Here is a 23,276-nt window from a genome sequence, read left to right as displayed (position 1 = left end):
TCTGCCTTATGTCGGCCGAGGCGGCCCATTTTAAAGTCCAAATACAGCACGCTTCCCTGTTTGTCAAAAGAGTACAAGTATCGCCCGCTGTAAGAATCGGTCACAGTCGCGCTCTGTTAACAGCTAAACCGAAGTACTCGATCGATCGGGCGTCGCTTAAAGTGTATAGCGTACCCGCCGGCACTCGCATTTGCAACCACGAGAATCTTTTCCTTGGAAACCTACCAAAAACAGTAATACTAGCGTTTGTGGATAACGAATCATTTTCCGGGAGTTAGCAAAGAAATCCTTTGTGCTTCAACCACTATAATGTGAATTGTGGTCAGGACCTAAACGAGTGGAAGATGCCCAACCACCACCCCCCTACCTAATTGGCCTGAGGTGTGCCTTGGCCTCACTAGGTCGGTATGCCTGAAAAAGGGGGCATACCCTGAATGTGATGGTTGAATGACTGAATGAAGAATGGGAATGGGTGGGCAGGGGACGTCCGAATGCCGACGTGCTGCCTGGGAGAGCCAGACTGCTTAAGACAGGTACCGGCCCCTCCCACAAATCCAGGCTGCCTGGGAGAGCCAGACTGCTTAAGACAGGTACCGGCCCCTCCCACAAATCCAGGCTAGCCTGCGGCCAGCCTTAACACTTGTGGTCAGGACCTAAACGAGTGGAAGATGCCCAACCACCACCCCCCTACCTAATTGGCCTGAGGTGTGCCTTGGCCTCACTAGGTCGGTATGCCTGAAAAAGGGGGCAAAACCCACCAGTGAGGGAAGGATAGGCCTGAGGTGCTAGGTGCTACTCTGCCAATGTACTGAATGCTTGGACCAGCTCCGCTTGTGGCTCCGGGATATACCGTACAAAGCACCCCGAGCGCCAGCGCCCCAAGTGTTTAATGATATGCACAGGGACTCCATGCTTGGACGCTGCGAATGCCGCACCGATGCGGAAAGAATGCCCCGAGAATTGAGCCGGATTCAATCCTACACTGGTCAACAGGATGCGAATATGTTTGATGAACTGGCTGGATGTCAGTGGACCAACAGGGAATGGAAGTAATGGGTCGGTGGGGCTGTGAAGACTAAGGGCCAGCAAGAGGTTGTCCAAGACTGTCACTGGACACCATGCTTTTGTGGTCTGGAAGAACTTAACTACATGGCCGGGACCTACCTGCCTTGTTTTGTTGTGAGGCAACTGCAAATGAGTTACTGCCCATCCTGACTAAATCTCCCTTGCGGAGAGCCACCGCCCCTTGTCTGGCCTGTGTCACTTCACCTGGTCTTAAAAACCCGTAAAACGCCAAGTACATCGCCGCCTTAATCACCAGGCTGGGAAGGACTCTGAATGGTGAGAATGTGAGAACGAAAACGTGTCCCCCTTAATAGGTCGACGGACCGACTTGACCGTGACCTGGCTCTTTTGAATGCCTCTGAGGATGGCCTTGATCGGGTGAGCTGAAAATATAGAGGGTCTGTCTGGCTCTTGAAGTGCCAAAAAATGCTGCACCCCAGCCAAATATAGCCTAATGGTGTTGTAGGATAAAGCCAATACCGAATGACAATAAGGCACGAAAGCCACCATATACTTGACCTGACCTGTGTCACCTCTAGGATATGCCAACTTAAAGTTCGAAAAAACCACCCACGCTCGGCGGTACGACCGCAACGTACTGGCCGACAAAGACTTGGTAATGAGTGAACTGGCGACCACCATCAGATAGTCTAATCCAAGACCAGCAGCCGCCAGTCCAGTACCGGGGTGCCCACTGAGTCTGCTTCTGGGTTCTGTAAGAAAAAGCGAGAAAAAAATCAAAACGAGATAAAGCATCAGCTGCAACGTTGCTGACCCCGTCCAAAAACCGGGATTGAAAATGAAACCCCTGTTCCAGAGCTATCCAGGTCAATCTACGCATGAAAGACATGATAAGTAACGATTTAGATCTGCCCTTGCTAATGATCTCTGCGGTCGCCATGTTGTCAGTGTGGAAAACCACCGTGTGACCCGACCACCTATGCCCCCAGACTATAGCAGCTGCTACGATAGGATAGATCTCGAACAATGCCGACATCTGAGAAAACCCCGGCAACTGTAGCACGTGTGTGGGCCATGAGCCGGCGAACCAATGTGAGCCAGATATGGCCGCGAAACCTACCGAGGCAGCCGCGTCTGAAAATACGTGTGGAGAATCAGAAGTGGCCCTCGGAATAAACATGGAAATGCCGTTCCACCCACTGAGAAATCTGTCCCACATGAACAGATCTGCTCGGGCGTTCGCATTAAGATGCACTGATGCGTCCAAATCACTGGTCTGTTGTAATAAGACTAGCAATCTTGAAATGAATGCTCTACCCTGAGGAATGATCCTCATGGCAAAGTATAACATGCCCAACAGACTGCAATTCTCTCTTGCAAACCTGAGACATGAGCAAGGAACGGACACCTGATTTGATTCTGTCGAGTTTGTCTTGTGGCAGACTGGCCGACATGGCACGTGAATCCAGAGAGATCACCAAGAACGTGACAACCTGCGCAGGCCCTTCTGTTTTGTGTTCGGCCACTGGAATGTTTAACTCCTTGAAGACCTGCAAGAAAACCTGCAAGTCAACAGGTGCCTGTGAGGGTTCTTCGATCAACAGAAAATCATCCAGGTAGTGAATGACATTCTGGCAACCCTGTTCCAACAAAATCCATTCCAGTGCCTGCGCTAACCTGTCAAACAGACTGGGGCTGCTCTAGGAACCAAACGTCAACTTGGTGGCGAAATAGTACGCATCTCTCCATTTGATGCCATGCCACTGCCAGAGAGATGGGCTAATGGGCAGCAGTTTGAACGCATCAGAGACATCTGCTTTGGACAGCCAAGCCCCCATGCCTGTCTTGAAGAATGACCTGGATAGCCTGGTCTACGGAAGTATACTTCAAGGAAAATTCCTCGGACGGAATCAACGAGTTGAGACTAGGAACGTGGGAAGAATGTGGAGCAGACAAATCATAAATCAAACGAAATTTATTGGAATATTTTCCCTGCACCACCCCCACCGGGCTCACCCTCCAAGTGCAGAAAGGAGGGGACTGGAAAGGACCAATGATGAAACCCTTGTCCAGCTCAACTGCCAAGAGTGAATCCACCAGACCAGCATGTTTAGAAGCCGACTGCAAGTTGGGGCATTCATGAGTCTGCTGGGGCAAGGTGATGAGCCCAGTGTGAAATCCCCGTGAAAACCCTTCCACCAGGAATGTACGGAACGGCTGAACCGGATGAAGCCGCAGCAGCTGGTCTAGTGCCTCCACATTCACCCGGCTCAGTCACGCCGGCTTCAATGTGCAGACCGTGACCGGATGTGCCCTAAAACATGTGGCACAGACATGCAGGAGCCTGCACTGGCTGAAGTTGCAGATGGCGTAGACCACTGCAAACAACACAACAAACACCACAAAACAACAACAAAAAAAACGGAGAAAGAAAAAGAGAAGAGAAAAAAAAAAAAAAACAACCTGTTAACCCTACGACCTGCTGCCCGTAAGCTGACAAACAAGATGACGGAATCTAAGCCCCTCCCCTTTCCCCCCCCCCCCAGCAGCGTGAAACGATTGAACGAAAAGCCTTCAAGGCTGACAGGGAGTATGATAGTCGTTTCCACTGACGTATGAAGCGAGCCCGAGTTTGTGTGAATCTGTGACGTGGCAGATTAATTAAAAACGAATACTGCGGGCTAAAGAACCTACAGACGTGGTAGGTGATGTATGTAAGTATAGGATTTGTGGAAAACAGACCGTATGACGTATGACACTAGTCTACGAGATGAAACGGGGTGTGTATGTCGTGCGAGCGTGTAGCTGTATTGGCGGATGTACCTATGCTAGAGGTGTATGGATGAAGCTTGGTGGATAAAGGTTTTTTTTTTTTTTTTTTTTTTTCTTTATTGAACAACCCACTTTTTTTTTTTTTTTACTTTATTTAACAATCCACTTGTACCCTTTTTTTTTTTTTTTTTCTTTTTCGTCAAACTGCCTGATGTGCGAACTATGTGTCTAAGGTATGTATGTAGTGTATGTGATGAGTGTCAAACATGTGCACAAGCAGCAACCTTGTAAGTAATCAACTCAGTAATGGCACCAGGACCCAGCTGCCAGAGTTTAACCTGCTGAGCCCAGATGACTCGCAGCCCCTGTATGAACTTAGATACAGGTTATGCTGAGATAGGCAATGAGCTCCAACTATGTGACAATGCTGCCCATTGGTGCCAAAACTTGAATTGCATGTGCCTGAACGATCCTCCGGCACACTTCCCCCTCTCTACACCCCCTCCTACCCTCCTCCACGTTGCCACGCTCCCCAAACAAAAGCAGTTATCATGGAAAACGACCTGAACAGCTTTGCAGACTGAAGTGAAAAGGTACACCCGGCTTCTCTGAGATCCGACTCGTGCAGGACGCTTGCTGATGGACGTCACACCCGGAAGTAGCAGACGTCGAATGCCGACGTGCTGCTGGGAGAGCCAGACTGCTTAAGACAGGTACCGGCCCCTCCCACAAATCCAGGCTGCCTGGGAGAGCCAGACTGCTTAAGGACAGGTACGGCCCCTCCCACAAATCCAGGCTAGCCTGCGGCCAGCCTTAAACACTTATGCAGCCTTATATTTGGATGGTCAACAGATACCGGCAAAAAACCTTTTCAACCTAACTTCCAAGACGAATCAGCTGTTCGTGAATATATGTCCCTAGTACATATTTCGGGGAAACACAAGGCCGACAACGCTTTATCCGTCGATCGACACGAGTTCTTGAACGGTTACACTTTGTTCGCTTTTGATTTATCGCCGGATCAAGAGCCCGGTGGTCATTTCTCTCTAGTAAAAACTGGCAATCTGAGAGCTGAAATTAGATATGCCGAACCGATTGCGAACACAATAATATGATTGTATATTCAGTTCATAAAAAATATTATTGAAATAAATAATCGTCGGGAGGTATTATATGATTTTCAATAAACATGAATAATTATGAAATTGCCTGTGTTATTAAAGCTGATATTAACGCCAGGCGCATATTTAAAGGTGTATTCCCATGTGATTTATTACTGGAGGTAAAATCATCGACAGGCCCGCGGCCCTACAATTGTAAATACGGATAATTCGTATCAGCGGGGAAGCATTGGATTTTAATTATATTATAACCCGAATGATATATCTTTTTTTTTTTGATAGTTATGGTTTTATCCCCTGCAAATGAAATATTTCCTGGCGACTTTATGCAGTTTTTATATAAAATTCTAAGACTATAAGATATCAAAACAGACAAATCAAGACGCCATTAGTTCCGTCTGCGGCCATTACTGTATCTATATCTTACAATGTCTCGCTAAAGGAATATCTTTTGAAAATGTTTTTAAAAATGTTTCACTAACGATTTTAGAAAAAATGACCGTATTGTGCGATCATTTGTAACAAAACGCATCAAATGTGTCTGTCCCTACGTGAATGTTGCAAATAAGGAAATGAATAAAGCTTTTTAACCGAATTATATTTGTCATCGTTTTATTTTAATACTAATATATTAAATTAATATCAGGCACTATAAATTTTAATATCAAACACGATAAATTTTATATCAAGCACTATAAAATTTTAATAGCAAACAATATACATTTTAATATCAAACACTATATAAATTTTAATAGCTAGTGCTATAAATTTTTAATAGCAAACACTATAAATTTTAATAGCACACACTATAAATTTTAATAGCTAGCGCTATAAATTTAATATCAAACACTATAAATTTTAAATAGCAAACACTATAAATTTTAAATAGCTAGCGCTATAAATTTTATACATACACTATAAATTTTAATAGCAAACACTATAAATTTAATATCAAGCGATATAAACTTAATATCAAGCAATATCAAGCGATATAAAATTAATATCAAGCGATATAAACTTTATATCAAACACTATAAATTTTATATCAAAACAATATCAATCAATATAAAAGGGGCGGGGTTATCTGTATAAAAGGGGGCATGGTACCTGTCACTTTTAGTTTGACGAAACATATACCCTCTTACTACTAATACATCTGGTACGTCACTGTCCATGTTGTGGGACTATTTTGTGCACTTCTAGCAAGTATTTGGTGGCTGCAAATATGACCTGAAGGTTTTCCAGGTTCGCCTGCCTTTGAACTGAATGGGGCCCCGCCGCAAACTTGCGGTTCGCGACATTTGATCACGTTCGTGCGATCGCCTTCGCGAAACCGTCCCACTCGATGTTCGTCCATCACTATAGACCAAAGCTGTATACTGTTTGGGATGCAAGTTATTCCAAGTAAAGCAACGTTTGAACTTCATCTAAAGGTTTGGACATCATTTATTCTGCCAAGTTTCCTCTATTACTCCTACTATCACTCACTCAAATTTATTGCAAGTGAGCCAGGAGTCCGGCCGTACCCAGGTAGGAGACACCGTGACACAATTGCCACAAAACTACAGAGACATTATAGGCCATTACCCCACTCTGGCATTCCTAATCTGGGACGTGCGTTATAACACCTTGGAAGGGCCCTGGGACAGTACCTTGTGCACGCTGCAATTGGCATCACGACAAATACAGAATATTATCCACCCGTACCTGGCCACTGCAAAAAGTGGCATTAGCGAACAGGATTTACCTTTGTGCCTATATACCACAGGTTACAGTAATCACCAAACCCCCAGAAAAATAGACTCTTATTGCATGCACTTACTGCTGAAGAGTGTGGGTCTGCATCAGTTGCAGCAATGTGGCAGAGCAGGGGTTAATCGGCATATTAAATGTGGACATCAGCTCTGAAGAAGGAATACATCCACCAGCAGAGGGGAGGGAACCAAACAGCCCACCTCCACAGAGAAATCATTCCTACAGCAGCAGGAAACTAAAGTGCTGATACAAATCCACAGGAGGACAAAGAAATCGACTGCACGCCCACACAGGAAGTGAAGCGGTGGCCATATTGGAAAGGAAAAAATGCAGTCTTTCGTCCCTGGATTCTGGAAAAACCCACCACATCCCGTGGATCTGAGTGAGTACTGCTGTGAAAATAACCTTGCTAAAGACTGTTAGGGGTTATAATCTGTCTGTCAGAGTACCATACTCCCCGAAATTGAAGCAGATGCAGCGACTCTTAAAGGAGCCGCGCACCAATTCTGGTGCTGCCGCCCATAGCAACGTGCACCTAAATTGCATTTTAGCTGACACTGACCTCTCTAGTCTGGTACAGGGTATCAAAAGCTATGTCTGACTGCAAAGTCCAGCCCTACAGAGGGAAGAGGACTGATTCATTTAGAATTCTGGACTCTACCACTGGTTAAGATGGGCGGAAGTCTGAGTGGCGTGTTACTTTGTCCGTCTAATGTATACCCTGCTGAAGATTTAATCCCAGTGTGGATACATGGAGGATGGGAGACTGCAGACCCTTCTCCTGTATTAAATCTACCTCATTTGCACTCCTACCCCCTGGAGACTCAATTCGGCAAGGGTGATAAACCCTGCACCACTAGTGCCTCTGCAAAGTCTACAGATAATCAGTGCCACAGTAGCTACTCCTGTTGCCCTGAGCCTCCAAATATAGTTGAAGCACCACCTGAGCCCCGCCAAACGGGAGCACAGCCCTGATGTGCATGGGAAAAAAGAAGGAATCCACTGATACTGCTCCATGCACTCCGGAACCACCATTGAATCCGGAGCTTCTTGCTATGAAAGACCAAGAGTCTATCCTTTACTGTTGTCCGAAGAATCTGTCACCTACCAGAAAAAAAGGCCAATGCTTAAAGAAGATCCACCAAAAGAGGTTGATCCTGCATTTCCAAGTTCTGCCACAGAAGTCACCAGGAGATCGCAGATGAAGTTTTTGCTGGAGTTGCAGCTGCAGAGAGGCACCAGAGCTAGCAGTGACAGCGATGAGGATGTCACACAGCCTAAAGAAGAACTTTTGCGCCCTCAAATATGGGACCCAGGAGGAAGACTTCCAGCCCCTCTGTAGTAGACCTTATGCTGTGAGGAGAACCATCCATTAGACTATAGAAGCCAAGCCATGGACACATTTTGACTGGTAATAAACATTGCCTCCTGTTTATTGTTTACATTTTATCCTTTTTCGTCTACCCCTTTTGTGCTGGACTTCATGGACTCTATCTATCAGCCAAGCTATCCTAATGTTGGATTACAATGATTTTTTTTTTTTTTCAGTACGTGTTACTGCAACGTTACAAGCCAGCACCCAAAGAAAAGACTCTAACGTGTACCTGAGCTCTTGGTGACTTATACTGTTATACTTTTGCACTAAAACCAGTGTTTACAGGTTATGCAACGTTCAAGCACTTATGCCCATTGTTTGTATTCTTTTCCAGGTGCCGCAATGTGAATCTATGCACTTATTGTGAAATTGCGCTTTTCTTTGCACTTAGCCAGATCAGTAGCACCTTTCTTTTGTGTCACTTTGCTTTATAGCTCTTTTCTCTTTAAACGGACGGCCTCTTTGGATGCTTAATACTAATGGTCTACTCCTGGTGTCATGTATCCTAGGTTCCCAGGTAGGACAAGTGGTAATTCCCAGGCAGGTCCAGCAACTACAAGGGTAACAGGGTAACCCGCTGCTTCGGGAATGGCAAGGGGAGTAATATACCCCCCTTCCTGTTTGTTATATGTGTCGGGATTGGTAAGGGATTATTAAAAAAAAAACATCTTGTGATGTCTTCCGGGAGTTTTATGGGATTAGTATACCCTCCTCCTGTCACTGCAAGAAGTGTTCGGGAGAGGCATGCTCCCCCTTCTGTGCCTATGCCTAAGGCCTACCGCACTGACTTAGAGCCATTTAGCTACCCATAGTCACCATAGTGTTCATGCTATAAGCCTTATTTTCAGACTTTGGTGCAGAGAAGGGAATACAGGATAAAGCCACCCTTCCATTTGCGGGCGTTTCATTACACAATGGTGGGCCTACAGAATAAAGACACTCCCATGCTTTCTTTGGTGTTCACGGCCAGAACACTTCAAAGTCAGTCAGTAATGATTGCTTAGTGCAGACCTTGGTTCACTTGTGATACCGAGAGGGCAACCGTTAATAAGACACCCTACTCATGCGGGCAGGAACCTTAGGGTAGCCGTTTTGTGTTGTCTTTGTATGTCTTAAATGTATCTGATGCAGCACTTTGTATCTCAATTGGGTACCCCAGAGCTTAATCCTCTTATCCTAAACAGAAGCCGAGGATGGCTTGACTCACAGTAAGGGGGAATATAATACCCCAGAGTTGTGTTACTACACACCTCTACCTCGCTACTATCGTCTAAGCGCCTCTTATAATGTCATCTAATGTAATTTATATTATGTCCTCCTGAAATGTGCATACAACTATGTTAAATGTAATGGTTCATGTAATTAGCCTGGTATACCAGCAGGTGGCAGCAACTCATTGGCAGGGACAGTTTAGTGTTTAGTGTATCTTAGCTGGAATGGTTTATTCCTGCTAGGGGAAGGCTGTGTGATAGTGTTCAGGAGAACCCCTTCTTAGGGAAGACAGCAAGGACATATACTCAGTCTGAGCACCTTCAGCTCTGTTGGATGAAGAGAGCAGAAACTCTAGCGAAACTCCAGAGTCCCAGGAAGAAAACATCCCCTGAGAATCCATCTGTGAGATAAGTCCAGAGTCCTACGAGAAGCCTATTTCTCCTTAGCTAGTCACACATAGAAATGTCGTGAACTATTCGCCGGCGAACAGTTCCTGGCAAACATAGCTTGTTCTCCGCGGCGGGCGAACATATGCGATGTTCGGTCCGCCCCCTATACATCATCATTTAGCAAACTTTGACCTTGTACCTCACAGTCAGCAGACACATTCCAGCCAATCAGCATACCCTCCCTCCCAGACCCTTCCACCTCCTAACAAAAAGCAAGGACAGCATCCATCTTAGATTCATTCTGAAGCTGCAGTGTCACAAATTTGACTAAGTTGTAATCGCAATGCGATTAATACAGGTTATATTAATCGCATTGCGAATTCAACATAGAGCTGGGTTCCTAATGGTTGTATTGCTAGAATATAACAAAGATTGAGAATATAGTGCTATATTCGTTATATTCGTCAATTCTAGCAATACAACCATTAGGAACTTAGCTCTAAGTTGAATTCGCAATGCGATTAATGCAGGTTATATTAATCGCATTGCGAATTCAACTTACCACACTCTGCGCCAACTACGTAATTTTCCATGGGAGTTTTGCCATGGACCCCCCTCCGGCATGCCACAGTCCAGGTGTTAGTCCCCTTGAAACAACTTTTCCATCACTATTGTGGCCAGAAAGAGTCCCTGTGGGTTTTAAAATTCGCCTGTCTATTGAAGTCTATGGCGGTTCGCCCGTTTGCGAACATTTGCGTAAATTCGCGTTCGCCGACATCTCTATTCACACAGCAGAAGTTACAGATACTGTAAGTCCAGAAGCTAATCCTGCCACAGTTACAGAGCTATTAAGCATACGTTTATCCTGCATGCTCCACATTTAAAGCAGAAGTACTCATTCCTGCCAATCATTGCCAAAACCTGCTGGGACCAATAGACCAAAGCTGTATACTGTTTGGATGCAAGTTTTTCCAAGTAAAGCAACGTTTGAACGTCATCTAAAGGTTTGGACATCATTTATTCTGCAAAGTTCCTCTATTACTGCTACCATCACTACACTCAAATTTATTGCCAGGAGTCCGGCCGTACCCAGGTAGGAGACACTGTGACACAACTACCACAAAACTACAGAGACATTATAGGCCATAACGCCACTCTGGCCTTCCTAATATGGGACGTGTGTTATAACACCTTGAAAGGGCCCTGGGACAGTACCCTTCGCATGCTGCAATTGGCGTCACGACAAATACAGAATAATATCCACCTGTCGCTGGCCACTGCAAATATATTATATGACCTCTGTAAGGGTGGACAGACGTTACCCAGGAGTGATGGCGGGAGGAACCACATTGTGTGTGGATAAGCTTACCTTGCATGGCCATTAAAGGGATTGTGCAACTTTGGGGAGGGGTTTTGGCAAACTCCCCCTCTTGCACAAACCCTTGAAGGGACGCCTACTTACCTGCTTCCCAACTCTGGCTCCCCACTCCTTCTCTCACAGGCATCGGCTTCTCCACTGTGCTCCCAAGATGTAAACTTCCATTTTGACGCCGCTGCAGCCTATCGCTGGTGTGTCATGTGACCATTTGACATGACGCAAGGGATGCAGGTCACCACTGCAGGAGCATTAAAATGGAAGGCAACATCCTGGGAGCACAGCGGAGCAGCCAACAGCACAGCTCCTTTAACCCTTAACTTACAGAGGCATGACACCTATTTACGGTGAGGTATCACAGAATTCACAGTGCGGTACTATGCACACATCTGTAGCGCCCATGCCATCCTGTTTGAGAGTATATGGGTGTTATGCCACAGGCCACCGGTGACATTGCTTTGCATAGTATGGCATAAATACTATATATATAAATGAATATACACTGCTCAAAAAAATAAAGGGAACACCTAAACAACACAATGTAATTCCAAGTCAATCACACTTCTGTGAAATCAAACTGTCCACTTAGGAAGAAACACTGAGTGACAATCAATTTCACATGCTGTTGTGCAAATGGGATAGACAACAGGTGGAAATTATAGGCAATTAGCAAGACACCCCCAATAAAGGAGTGGTTCTGCAGGTGGTGACCACAGACCACTTCTCAGTTCCTATGCTTCCTGGCTGATGTTTTGGTCACTTTTGAATGCTGGCGGTGCTTTCACTCTAGTGGTAGCATGAGACGGAGTCTACAACCCACACAAGTGGCTCAGGTAGTGCAGCTTATCCAGGATGGCACATCAATGCGAGCTGTGGCAAGAAGGTTTGCTGTGTCTGTCAGCGTAGTGTCCAGAGCATGGAGGCGCCTCCAGGAGACAGGCCAGTACATCAGGAGACGTGGAGGAGGCCGTAGGAGGGCAACAACCCAACAGCAGGACCGCTACCTCCGCCTTTGTGCAAGGAGGAACAGGAGGAGCACTGCCAGAGCCCTGCAAAATGACCTCCAGCAGGCCACAAATGTGCATGTGTCTGCTCAAACGGTCAACAAACAGACTCCATGAGGGTGATATTAGGGCCTGACGTACACAGGTGGGGGTTGTGCTTACAGCCCAACACCGTGCAGGACGTTTGGCATTTGCCAGAGAACACCAAGATTTTGCAAATTCGCCACTGGCGCCCTGTGCTCTTCACAGATGAAAGCAGGTTCACACTGAGCACATGTGACAGACGTGACAGAGTCTGGAGGCGCCGTGGAGAACGTTCTGCTGCCTGCAACATCCTCCAGCATGACCAGTTTGGCATTGGGTCAGTAATGGTGTGGGGTGGCATTTCTTTGGAGGGCCGCACAGCCCTCCATGTGCTCGCCAGAGGTAGCCTGACTGCCATTAGGTACCGAGATGAGATCCTCAGACCCCTTGTGAGACCATATGCTGGTGCGGTTGGCCCTGGGTTCCTCCTAATGCAAGACAATGCTAGACCTCATGTGGCTGGAGTTTGTCAGCAGTTCCTGCAAGACGAAGGCATTGATGCTATGGACTGGCCTGCCCGTTCCCCAGACCTGAATCCAATTGAGCACATCTGGGACATCATGTCTCGCTCTATCCACCAACGTCACGTTGCACCACAGACTGTCCAGGAGTTGGCAGATGCTTTAGTCCAGGTCTAGGAGGAGATCCCTCAGGAGACCGTCCGCCACCTCATCAGGAGCATGCACAGGCGTTGTAGGGAGGTCATACAGGCACGTGGAGGCCACACACACACTACTGAGCCTTATTTTGACTTGTTTTAAGGACATTACATCAAAGTTGGATCAGCCTGTAGTGTGTTTTTCCACTTTAATTTTGAGTGTGACTCCAAATCCAGACCTCCATGGGTTGAAAAATTTGATTTCCATTTTTTTATTTTTGTGTGATTTTGTTGTCAGCACATTCAACTATGTAAAGAACAAAGTATTTCAGAAGAATATTTAATTAACCCAGATCAAGGATGTGTTATTTTTGTGTTCCCTTTGTTTTTTTTAACAGTGTATTATTCTACTCTTTGAGTGCATTATATACATGGCAGACAGGAAGGAGACCGAGAGCAAACAAAACATTTCACAATGAAATTCTCAGCATTATATTTGACCAGGTTCAGACAAACGAGTCAAATAAGCAGAGCAAACAGAGCTGGGTATAGGGTCCACTTATATTTCGTAGTTGGGCTTCCTAAGAAAAAAGTGTTGATGTTTGCATTGAATAATTCCCTCTCAATAAATGAGAGGCGTAGATGAGGTTTCCTGAGAAGTGCCAGTGTTTGGAATACAGAATAAAGGTAGTTGTCCATTATTGGGAAAACATAGCTTCTTTCTTCCTCAAACAGGGTTGTCCTGCTATTTATTTTTTTTACAACTTTTTAAAAATTTGCCAGCTGTACATACTCGCCTGCTCCTGACGCTTCTTTCTGCCTCCCTAGTTCCCTTTACTCGTCTTTCTGTCTCCATCCTAAAAACCTCAGGACAGACAGGGTCACGTGAACCGCTGCAGCCAGTGACTCGTTTCAACAGTGTCAGGTCACATCACTACTGGGGACACCACTGAGGCCAGTCATTGGCTGCATCAGCGCACGTGACCCCGTCCATCCAGAAGTTTATAGGACAGAGACTTGAAGACCAGTAAAAGGAGCCGGAATGGAGCCGAATTGGGCAACAACTTTAAGACATTGTGAAAGCAAAGACAGTTCCTTCATGAAAATGGGTGCTAGGCAGCACCAACAGTTCTAATTTTATGCAGGACTGTCCAGGGAATGTTCCTCAAAGGTTTGCATTAAAATAGTCATTGCTTTCAGTATTGGGAGGTTCCTGGAAATAGAAATAATAGCGCTTTGTACTGTCTACAAGATGACATTTTAGGAACTACTACGACTGATACCCATGGATTACATTTACTGGTTCTGATGGCACAAAGGTCACTGGTCAGTCATGTTCTGGTGAGGGAACAATCTGAACACTGTTTTAACCCAAAGGCCTCTACCGCCATCACATTAGGTCAGATGTACAGATCCTGATGCTTTCCTTGGTAAATTTTCTCTCATTTCTCTCATATACACAGAGTGGATTCAACGTACAATAGGAGTGACGACAGGAGGTTTCATGAACATCTTCATTGTTCTCGATGCCTCTAGCAGTTTAGGAGAAGACAACTTTACAATCGCTAAAGAAGCAAGTGAAGTGTTCATAGAGAAGGTATGGAGAACATAAACAATGTTATGGCCTCTGTCCTCAGACTACTCCATGCAGGAATGGCCTTATATCAGATCTTCTCTTAAGACCCCCATGCATGTTCTAACACAAGAACAGTGGTTTCGGCAAGACAGTCTAATGTGTATGGGGAGCTTCAAACTTTCCCTCAGCAGATGAGAAGGATAGGACTGGCTGAATATTTTCGCCTTTTGTTCTTCCAGGAAATAAGCCAACACCAGGAGTTTCTAGCAATGGCATTGACAATGCAGAACTAAATGTGTATGTGCATGGAGTAGTCAGGAGCTCGGCCAACAACCCTTAAATGTATGTGGCCGGCTTTGGACCCCACCCTATGTTGTGAGATTCAGGGGTTCACCTAGCCTTTCTGCTGAAACGCCTCCCCATGCCAATTTCTTAACCTAACCCCTTCCCTCCAGCCCTACTGTTAAAGACATACTTGGAAAACATACCTCCTACATCCAGTGACGTCTCGTCTGATGTAGATATTCTCTTTCCTCATCTTCTCCATTCAGACAGGACCGCCATGATGATTTCTTTCAGCCATCTCTTGTTTCTGCAGAGTTCGACAAACAGACATCTTAGTTTCCTACTTTTCCATACTTCTCCCATCCTGCCACCCCCAATACTGTGCCCACAGTGCTTCCTAATACTATCCTGCCGAAACAGATAATCCCCCTGAAAATTCTAGTGCCCCAAAGATAGATCCTCTTCAATAATTATTGGCACACAGTTCCCTAAAAAATAGCGGTGCCCAGCAAATAGTGTCCCTGAAACTTATAGTGCCGTAAAAATAGTGTCCTCCAAAAATAATTGTGCTAAGCTGATACGGTGCCAGGGTGCCTCCCAATGTAACAGTCCTCCCAAAAGTCCCACCAATTGTAATAATTCTCTGCCAGAGTGCACTATGTGGTAACAGTGTACCCAATAGTAATAATGCCCCCATAGTGCCCCCAGTTGTAATAATTCCCCCTATAATGTGTGCCTGTACAAAAAATTACCCCTTATAATGTTTGCCAGTAAAAATAATTCCCCCTTCCCAGTACAAAAATGTGTGGCAGTACAAAAATACCCCTTTATGTGTGCCAATACAAAAAAATGCTCTCTTATAACGTGTGCCAGTACAAAAAACTACTCCCTTTCAGTGCCCCAGTAGAACGGATGTCCCCATAGTGGCCCCTTTATCATGTGTGCCCGTACAAAAATGCTCTTTTTTATAGCCACAATGTACCCATAGTGCTTTCTCCAGTTACAAAATAAAGACACCCTTCCCCCACCCAGGGGCGTAGCTATAGGGGTTGCAGAGGTAGCAGTCGCTACCGGGCCCAGGAGCCCGAGGGGGACCAAAGACCCTTGTGCCACATAAGAAGACAACGGCATTATAGAAAGTGCATGCTGGTCAAGTTACACCTCTGACTGGACGTTTCATTTTTTGCCTCAGGCATCATGAAGGCTATGTGCCTCCCTGCCCCTGGCCACAAAGCACTGAGGGAAGGGGGGCCCAAGCTGAGTTCTTGCACCAGGGCCCATGAGCCTTTAGCTACACCCCGGCCCCCACCCCATTGTGGCCGAACAGCATGCTGCAAAAAAAATAATAAACTCAAATACTTACCTCCATTCTGCAGTCAGCGATGCAGTGCGAGACACGGACCTCTTCTAATCTGTGTCCTGAGCTCTATGCAGCCCAGTGCGATAATGATGACATCGGCCTCTGTCCTGGCTACAGGAACTAGGACTAAAGCCTATTAGAGGAAACGGTGGGCCGGGGAGACATCGCTCTTGTGCCCCGTCACGGCATTCAAGTATATTGCTGCCCTGAGTACAGAGATGCAGTTGAATATGTGGAGATTAGCGTTTCCACAATGGAAGCGCTCATTGCCCATGGCCCTTCCGCTGCCTCCCTCTTGCCCCTACCTGGTGCTGCCTGAGGCAATCGCCTCACCTCGCCTCATTGGCGGTGCAACCTTGGTGCTATCATACATTATACAGATAATCGGGTTGCAAACCAACAATACATTGCTGGTCAATAGGCGACTTTATCCTCTGCCTGTGAACAAAAAGGATGCGTCCATGATACTATGAATGGGTTCATATTAGTATTCTGTGCATATATTACTTCCATATATAAAAATAACACTTTGTGTTTTTTTTATTTTTTATAAGTTGTCCAGAAAAATCAGGTTGGAGACCCGGTATCAGCATCTTCCAGGATGGCGCTGAAATAACAATGCCATACATTATACCATATAATACTTCCATACAACTGTCTAAATAACAGTGTCATGCAGTGCTGCCACCCCGTACACTGCAAAAGTAGTATACCGTATAGTGCCTAAGTAACATAGTAAATAGCTCTATACACCATACAGTGAGTGGGAAACAGATGACAAAATGTTCCTTAAAGGGGTTGTCCAGGTTTAGAGCTGAACCCGGACATACCCATATTTTCACCCAGGCAGCTCCCCTGATGTTAGCATCGCGCAGGACAGGGCTCTTTTGTTTACAATAACACACTGCCAGGCGGAAGCTTCGGTGACGGTGATGTCACCGGCTCTGATGGGCGTGCTTTAGAGCTGCCCTAGCCATTTTACTGGCTAGGGCAGCGCTAAAGCCCACCCATCAGTGCTGGTGACATCACCAGGCTTCCTGGTAGCCCCATGGAGAGGCCAGTTCGTCACCGGAACTCCTGAAAATGCTCTTGTCAGGGGGGCTGCCTGGGTGAAAATGGAGGTATGTCCGGGTTCAGCTCTGAACCCGGACAACCCCTTTAAAGGGGTTATCCAAAAATATTAATAATACTATGGAATTCATAGGGGATTTCAGATGAAGTATAATTGCAATATACATCCAGTAAGAGTATTATTAGGCTGTTTATTCTTCTGGTCCACCTTCTCCTGCATTCAGATGGACTAACATGCCCAGTAGTCCCCTGCTCCCTTCCTCCTCCAGTGCTGGTAGTGACCTCATAGTGACGTGGTCTGGACACCTTTCATTCATTCTAAATTCACAGACCTTTATACAGCTATATCTCTCTCTAGACAGCGGAGAAGGAAATTGTGGGGGGCTTTTCATATCATGTATCTCTGGGGCCATATGTGAGGGGCTATTCTCTAGGCAGGGGAGGAAGGGGTTATCAATAGCTAATTGCTATGCATCCTGGGAGATGCAGGTCTTGATAAGCTGCTGCCCACCCACAGAAAAGAAAGAAAGTCCTTCAGATAAGTAAAAAGAAGTGTATGATATAAGACCTTTAAGAATCCAGCTGTAACATTGGTATCAACTTTACTTAAAGGGGTGGTTAATGGCATTTATCATGTACAGAAAGCTAACACAAGGCACTTACTAATGTATGTTAATTGTCCATATTGCCTCCTTTGCTGGCTGGATTCATTTTTCCATCACATTATACACTTATTTCCATGGTTACGACCACCCTACAATCCAGCAGCAGAGGTCGTGCTTGCACACTGTAGGAAAAAGCCATCCTATGTGAGCTCCCACGGTACGGGCCACCAGAGAGGCCAGCACATTTTCCTATAATTTCCTATAGTGTGCAAGCACGACCACTGCTGCTGGATTGTAGGGTGGTCCTAACCACTGGAAACAAGCAGTGTATAATGCGATGGAAAATTAACTCAAGCCAGGAAAGGAGGCAATATGGACAATCACAATACATTAGTAAGTGCCTTATATTAACTTTCACTACACCATTTGCTGAAGTGAGACAACCCCTTTAACAAGCTGAAATATGGGGAATGCTGACACTGAGGAAAACCAATTCCCCGTATCAGACTGTGTAGGGGTACAAACTCTTGACAAAAAGAACAGTAACACCCATTTTCCGTTCGCTACACAGAGTCTTGTATACTTTTTGTGGAATAAAAGCATTTACTAAAACAGACATGTCAGAAGAGGTGACAACTTCTCCATAAGTCCAGATGGCGTTTCCTTTTTCATTTTCTTCTCCATACAACCCAGACCACTATGATGATTTCTCCCGATGTCTTTGTCCCACCTCTCCAGCTATGATAGCAATGCAAATAAATTCAGACGGCAGAGCAGATTCCCTTAAATAAAGACAGACCGGGAATAAATACAAACAACCCTAAACAAATACAGAGTCCAGTGCCCTCAACTATTAGGGTATTTCTGCGGGTATCCATCTGGATTTTCTGGTTGGAATATCTGCAATTACAGTAACTGCAAAGTGGATAAGACTATCTCAGCGCCTCATTCACATGCTGTGCTGAAAATTCATACAGTGTACGTGTAGAAATTGAAATGCAGAGTGGATTATAAATCTGCAGCATGTCAATTATACTGTGGATTTTCTCTGTAGATTTTACTCCTTGCAATGACTACATTCTGTAGCAAATCCATAACAACAAAAAAAGTACCCGCAGGGAGCAGTCACGTGGGACATTAAAAAGTAGCCGAAAAATCGGCTGCAAATTCTGATTAAATCTGCAACAGAATTTGTGTGGTATTCGTTCAAAATCTGAATGAATCCGAGCTATATATGGATTTTGATGCAGATGTTGCTATGGATTTGCAGCAGATTTCCTCCTATACAGTTCAAAGGGTTAAATCTATAGAAATCTGAGGTATAAATTTAAGATCTGCACCGCATGTCAATTTTCACGTGGATTATTATATATTTTTTTTACATACTGTAAAGTGTGAATTTGTTTAAATTTCTTATCCTGCTACTGTGCAATGCTTCCGCGGAAAATTCACAGCTTATACACCCCATGTGGATGTATCCTTAGAGCTGGACCTCCTAAATAAATTCAGGCTCCAAAACAAGACCCTCTAAGTACAGAAACAGATTAGACCTCCCCCAAACCAGATCCCTTAAATGCAGGCTAATAAATACATTCAGACCCTACAGACCCCCTCAACTAATACCGTCCCCAGACCAGACCCCATTCACCTCTACAGCAGCTCACCCTCTGCTTTCTTGCTATTCTCTGTCCCGTTTGGATTGAGGACCTTCAGAGGTATCTGCAGAACATGCCACAAATCAGTTCTGTTGTGTTTTTTTCACATAATTCTCGAGAAAAACTGTGGTAAAACCACAATTTGCACGAAGTCCTTGGACAGTTTAGGTGGTTGTGGGCCCTCTGGAAGCCTACATCAGGAGTGCACTGCTCTGATGAGTCGTCCATGATGAGTTCTTCTGCCCTCCGGCCATTTTATTGAAGTAGCCATGACTTCATGATAATGTGTTTTATGCTCGTTTATATACATATATCAGGGGGCACTTATTAAACAATGGAGCTGCTGCCTATAGCAACCTGTCAGGTCATTGCCGTCATGTTCCAACTTGCTTTTGATAGTTGATGGCTGCAAACTAGACATTGTGGGTAACCTTCTTGTTCTTCTTTGCATGTGCTTTATTTGAGCTGGTATGATGGATACTACATGGATATAATTTTCTCCACAGATGAGCAGCTATGACTTTTCCCCTCGCTATTCTATCATCTCGTACGCCACAGAGGCAAAACCCATCATTGACCTCTCTGACGATGACAGTACAGAGGCTTACAAGGTCATCGACAAGTTGAAAGAATTTAAGTATTCAGGTAATGTAGTTCATGTGGCTTTCCCCATATTTTTATTAATGATATAATGGCACAGCTAACCACTACAAGACTACAAGTCCTTGAGGTTAAAAAGTTTCTCTAGTTTAAAAAAACCTTTTTATATAACCTATTAGGGAATTTTGGGGGGTCGTCTGTTCAGGATCCTCATCTCTTCACTCTCTTCTCTTGACTAGAGGGAAGAGCAGATACATAAGGCGTCTCCTGCTCTGGAGGACCTAGCCTGTCTTACGCTCTACTGAAACTCATTAATGTGAATGGACATGGTGTAATGCTTATTTTCCCCAGCGGTGGCACTATAGGGAAACTAAACACTGAGCTTTCCCACAAAACACAGCTGATCGCTGAGGGTTCTATCAGGAGGACACTTTGTAATCTTATTTGAAAAGGATCCTTCTAAAGGCGGGTTTACACGGGCCGATGGAGAGGCCTGTTGTCAGAAAGAAAGTGTTTCTTCCTGACAGTTGGCTGCTCACTCAGTGAAGGAGACCGCTGCATATACATTGAGCGATCTCCTTCACAGTATGAGGACAAGGGATTGCTATAGCAATCACTCGTCCTCATACAGATTCATTGTTTCTAGGCAGCAGATGGCTGTTTAGACTGCAATCTGCTGCCCAGAAACGATGATTGGTGGCGCCTGCACAAACGACAGGATAGGGAGATCGGTGTCACATTTCGTTGGTTAGATTAACCGGAACATGCGTTCGTAGGAATGGTCATTCCTGATAATCTGGATGATTATTGGTTTGTCTAAATCCACCTTAAGTAGGGATTGTCTAAAGCAGATAACCTCTTTAATTGCCACTCTGGTATTTTTCAAAGCTGAAGCCTTGAAACATTTAGATGACCCATATACCGTATTATTAAAACACCTGAAGACAGTCTACGGTACCTCTATCTTTCCTTAACATTCAGTTTACTATTATTTTTTTTTTTTGCAGAACATGGAGATAAACAGGGAACGAATACTCGAGGAGCTCTGGCTAAAGTTTACGCAATGCTGTCTCTGCAAAATGTGAGAGATCCAGAAAATTTCCTGAAAACGAAAAATGTTATCCTTCTGATCACAGATGGCAAGTATCAAATCATAGCTGCTCCTTCAGATTACTCCTTAAAATCTTCCTTGCTCTCACAAATATCATCTCAGCCTTGTTTACTCTTCATTTCACAGCCAGTGCCCCATCAGATTCTCATATTGTCAGATCCTCTGGTGGGCAAGTCTGGCTCTGACAATATTATAGGTCCTAAATTTCCAGCAGAAGACAGCTTTATTTCGAGCTGTTGGATCCAATCAGTTGCCAATAGGGTCTACTTCTTTGGGATGATTCACATATAACTTTGGATCTTATTGATGATGTTTCCTGTGTATGTGTAGTGTTAGCAAGATGGACAGAAGGTATGAAGATGGGCCCTCAAAATCATTGTTTTCTGAGGACCCCAAAAATTTAGTCCAATACTTTTCTCATCTTCCTTCTCTAATTTGCAGCAAGTTTTTTTTTATCCTTGCCCTGACAGCATTTGCCTTTCACCCACTTAGGAAATCATAATATGGGTGGAGACCCTACAGTGGAGGTGAAGAGGATCAGAGAAATTCTGGACATCAAGAAGGACAGTGAACGGGAAGATTATCTGGGTATGGAATATATGTGGTATATATATGTCCCCTCTCCTGAAATGTCTGTTTTATCAACTACTTGCATTCCCCATGTAATAACAATTCTGGATCATCCATTCTTATGACTCTATGTTCTGCCATTCCTTTATTACACCTACTAAAAGTAGAAACACCCTAAAGCTTGCCCTGTTCATTTGATAAGTATTGGATGAACTTGCCTATTTCATTGGGTTCTGCTGTCCATCTAATGTGTAAGAGGCCTTCTGACTTAACCCTGATGGCTGATGTCAGGAGAGATAAGTATGGGGCATGTTGGATTTCAATACCTGAGCCTTTTGTGAGCAGGTAGATAAGAGGAAGCTGGTAGTGGCTTTCTTCCCTCTTCCATTCATTACATAAACAATGTGCAGCATGCTCCCGTGGGAGCCGGTGTAGAGGATGGGAGTGGTAGTGACCCTGATGTAGTGTTGTAGCATCATGGTGTCCTACCTCAGGCAATTGCTCCCTTGAGTCAGTTGCAGTGAAAGTTGTAGCACTAAAGAATGAGGGCAAAGTTGAACGTAGCAAAGTCCTTTTTACTAAGTGCAACGTAGAACTTGAAAATACATACAGACACTCTGCTGTCTGGGATCCCAAGATTTCACCTGAGTCCTTTCTTCAATTCTTGAGAGTGGTGTCTTAAGGAGCTCTCACTCTTGGGCAGGAAAGGATTATCTGGATCCTGATTCTCAGAAGTGGTCCCTCAGTGTGGGTGCTCTATGAGCTGCTTACCTACTCTCCTCCCTTTTCAGGACAGGACCCCTCTCTTCCCCTCTCCGCCTAACTCTTACTATAGACTGAACTAAATCTAGGCTTCCTCCTCCTGGCTGGAAACTGAATGAGTCCACTGTCCCAGGAGGGGTAGAACAGGTTAGTTAAGCCCTGCTACAGCCAGCCATTGCCATTGGACAAGATGGCAAAGTAAAAGAGACATACAGTGTATACCATCACACAGAACTGCATATGAAATATATAAAATGTAGTTACCAAAGTACACAACAGTAATAACCCCAAGTCTGGGGTACTACACATGCATGTGTACAAGAGGATAAGGGGAGATCTGTCGGCCAAATGAGAGGTATTACATGTCTATGGCCAGATTCAGGTTTACCTTGTGTAGTTTACTTCCACTTTTCTAAGATGTAGAGTAGCTGATATAAAGGGGGAAAAAAAGTGTATATATATATATATATATATATATATATATATATACAGTTGCAAGAAAAAGTATGTGAACCCTTTGGAATGATATGGATTTCTGCACAAATTGGTCATAAAATGTGATCTGATCTTCATCTAAGTCACAACAATAGACAATCACAGTCTGCTTAAACTATTAACACACAAATAATTAAATGTTACCATGTTTTTATTGAACACACCATGTAAACATTCACAGTGCAGGTGGAAAAAGTATGTGAACCCTTGGATTTAATAACTGGTTGAACCTCCTTTGGCAGCAATAACTTCAACCAAACGTTTCCTGTAGTTGCAGATCAGATGTGCACAACGGTCAGGAGTAATTCTTGACCATTCCTCTTTACAGAACTGTTTCAGTTCAGCAATATTCTTGGGATGTCTGGTGTAAATCGCTTTCATGAGGTCATGCCACAGCATCTCAATTGGGTTGAGGTCAGGACTCTGACTGGGCCACTCCAGAAGGCGTATTTTCTTCTGTTTAAGCCATTCTGTT

General features: G+C 44.7%; 1 protein-coding gene across 1 annotated transcript in view; it reads left to right on the top strand.

Annotated features, from left to right (window-relative positions):
- LOC120977484 (complement factor B-like) overlaps window positions 1-23,276 on the top strand; it is a 160,659-nt gene that overhangs the window by 63,595 nt on the left and 73,788 nt on the right. The window contains exons 6-9 of the mRNA XM_040405448.1: window positions 14,175-14,308; window positions 19,770-19,908; window positions 20,871-21,002; window positions 21,467-21,562. Of these exons, the coding sequence (XP_040261382.1) occupies window positions 14,175-14,308; window positions 19,770-19,908; window positions 20,871-21,002; window positions 21,467-21,562 (501 nt within the window). The remainder of the gene's footprint in view (window positions 1-14,174; window positions 14,309-19,769; window positions 19,909-20,870; window positions 21,003-21,466; window positions 21,563-23,276) is intronic.

Source organism: Bufo bufo, chromosome 8, assembly GCF_905171765.1.
Source record: "Bufo bufo chromosome 8, aBufBuf1.1, whole genome shotgun sequence".
NCBI classification, from domain to species: Eukaryota; Metazoa; Chordata; class Amphibia; order Anura; family Bufonidae; genus Bufo; species Bufo bufo.
This window is presented reverse-complemented; position numbering and strand designations above follow the sequence as displayed.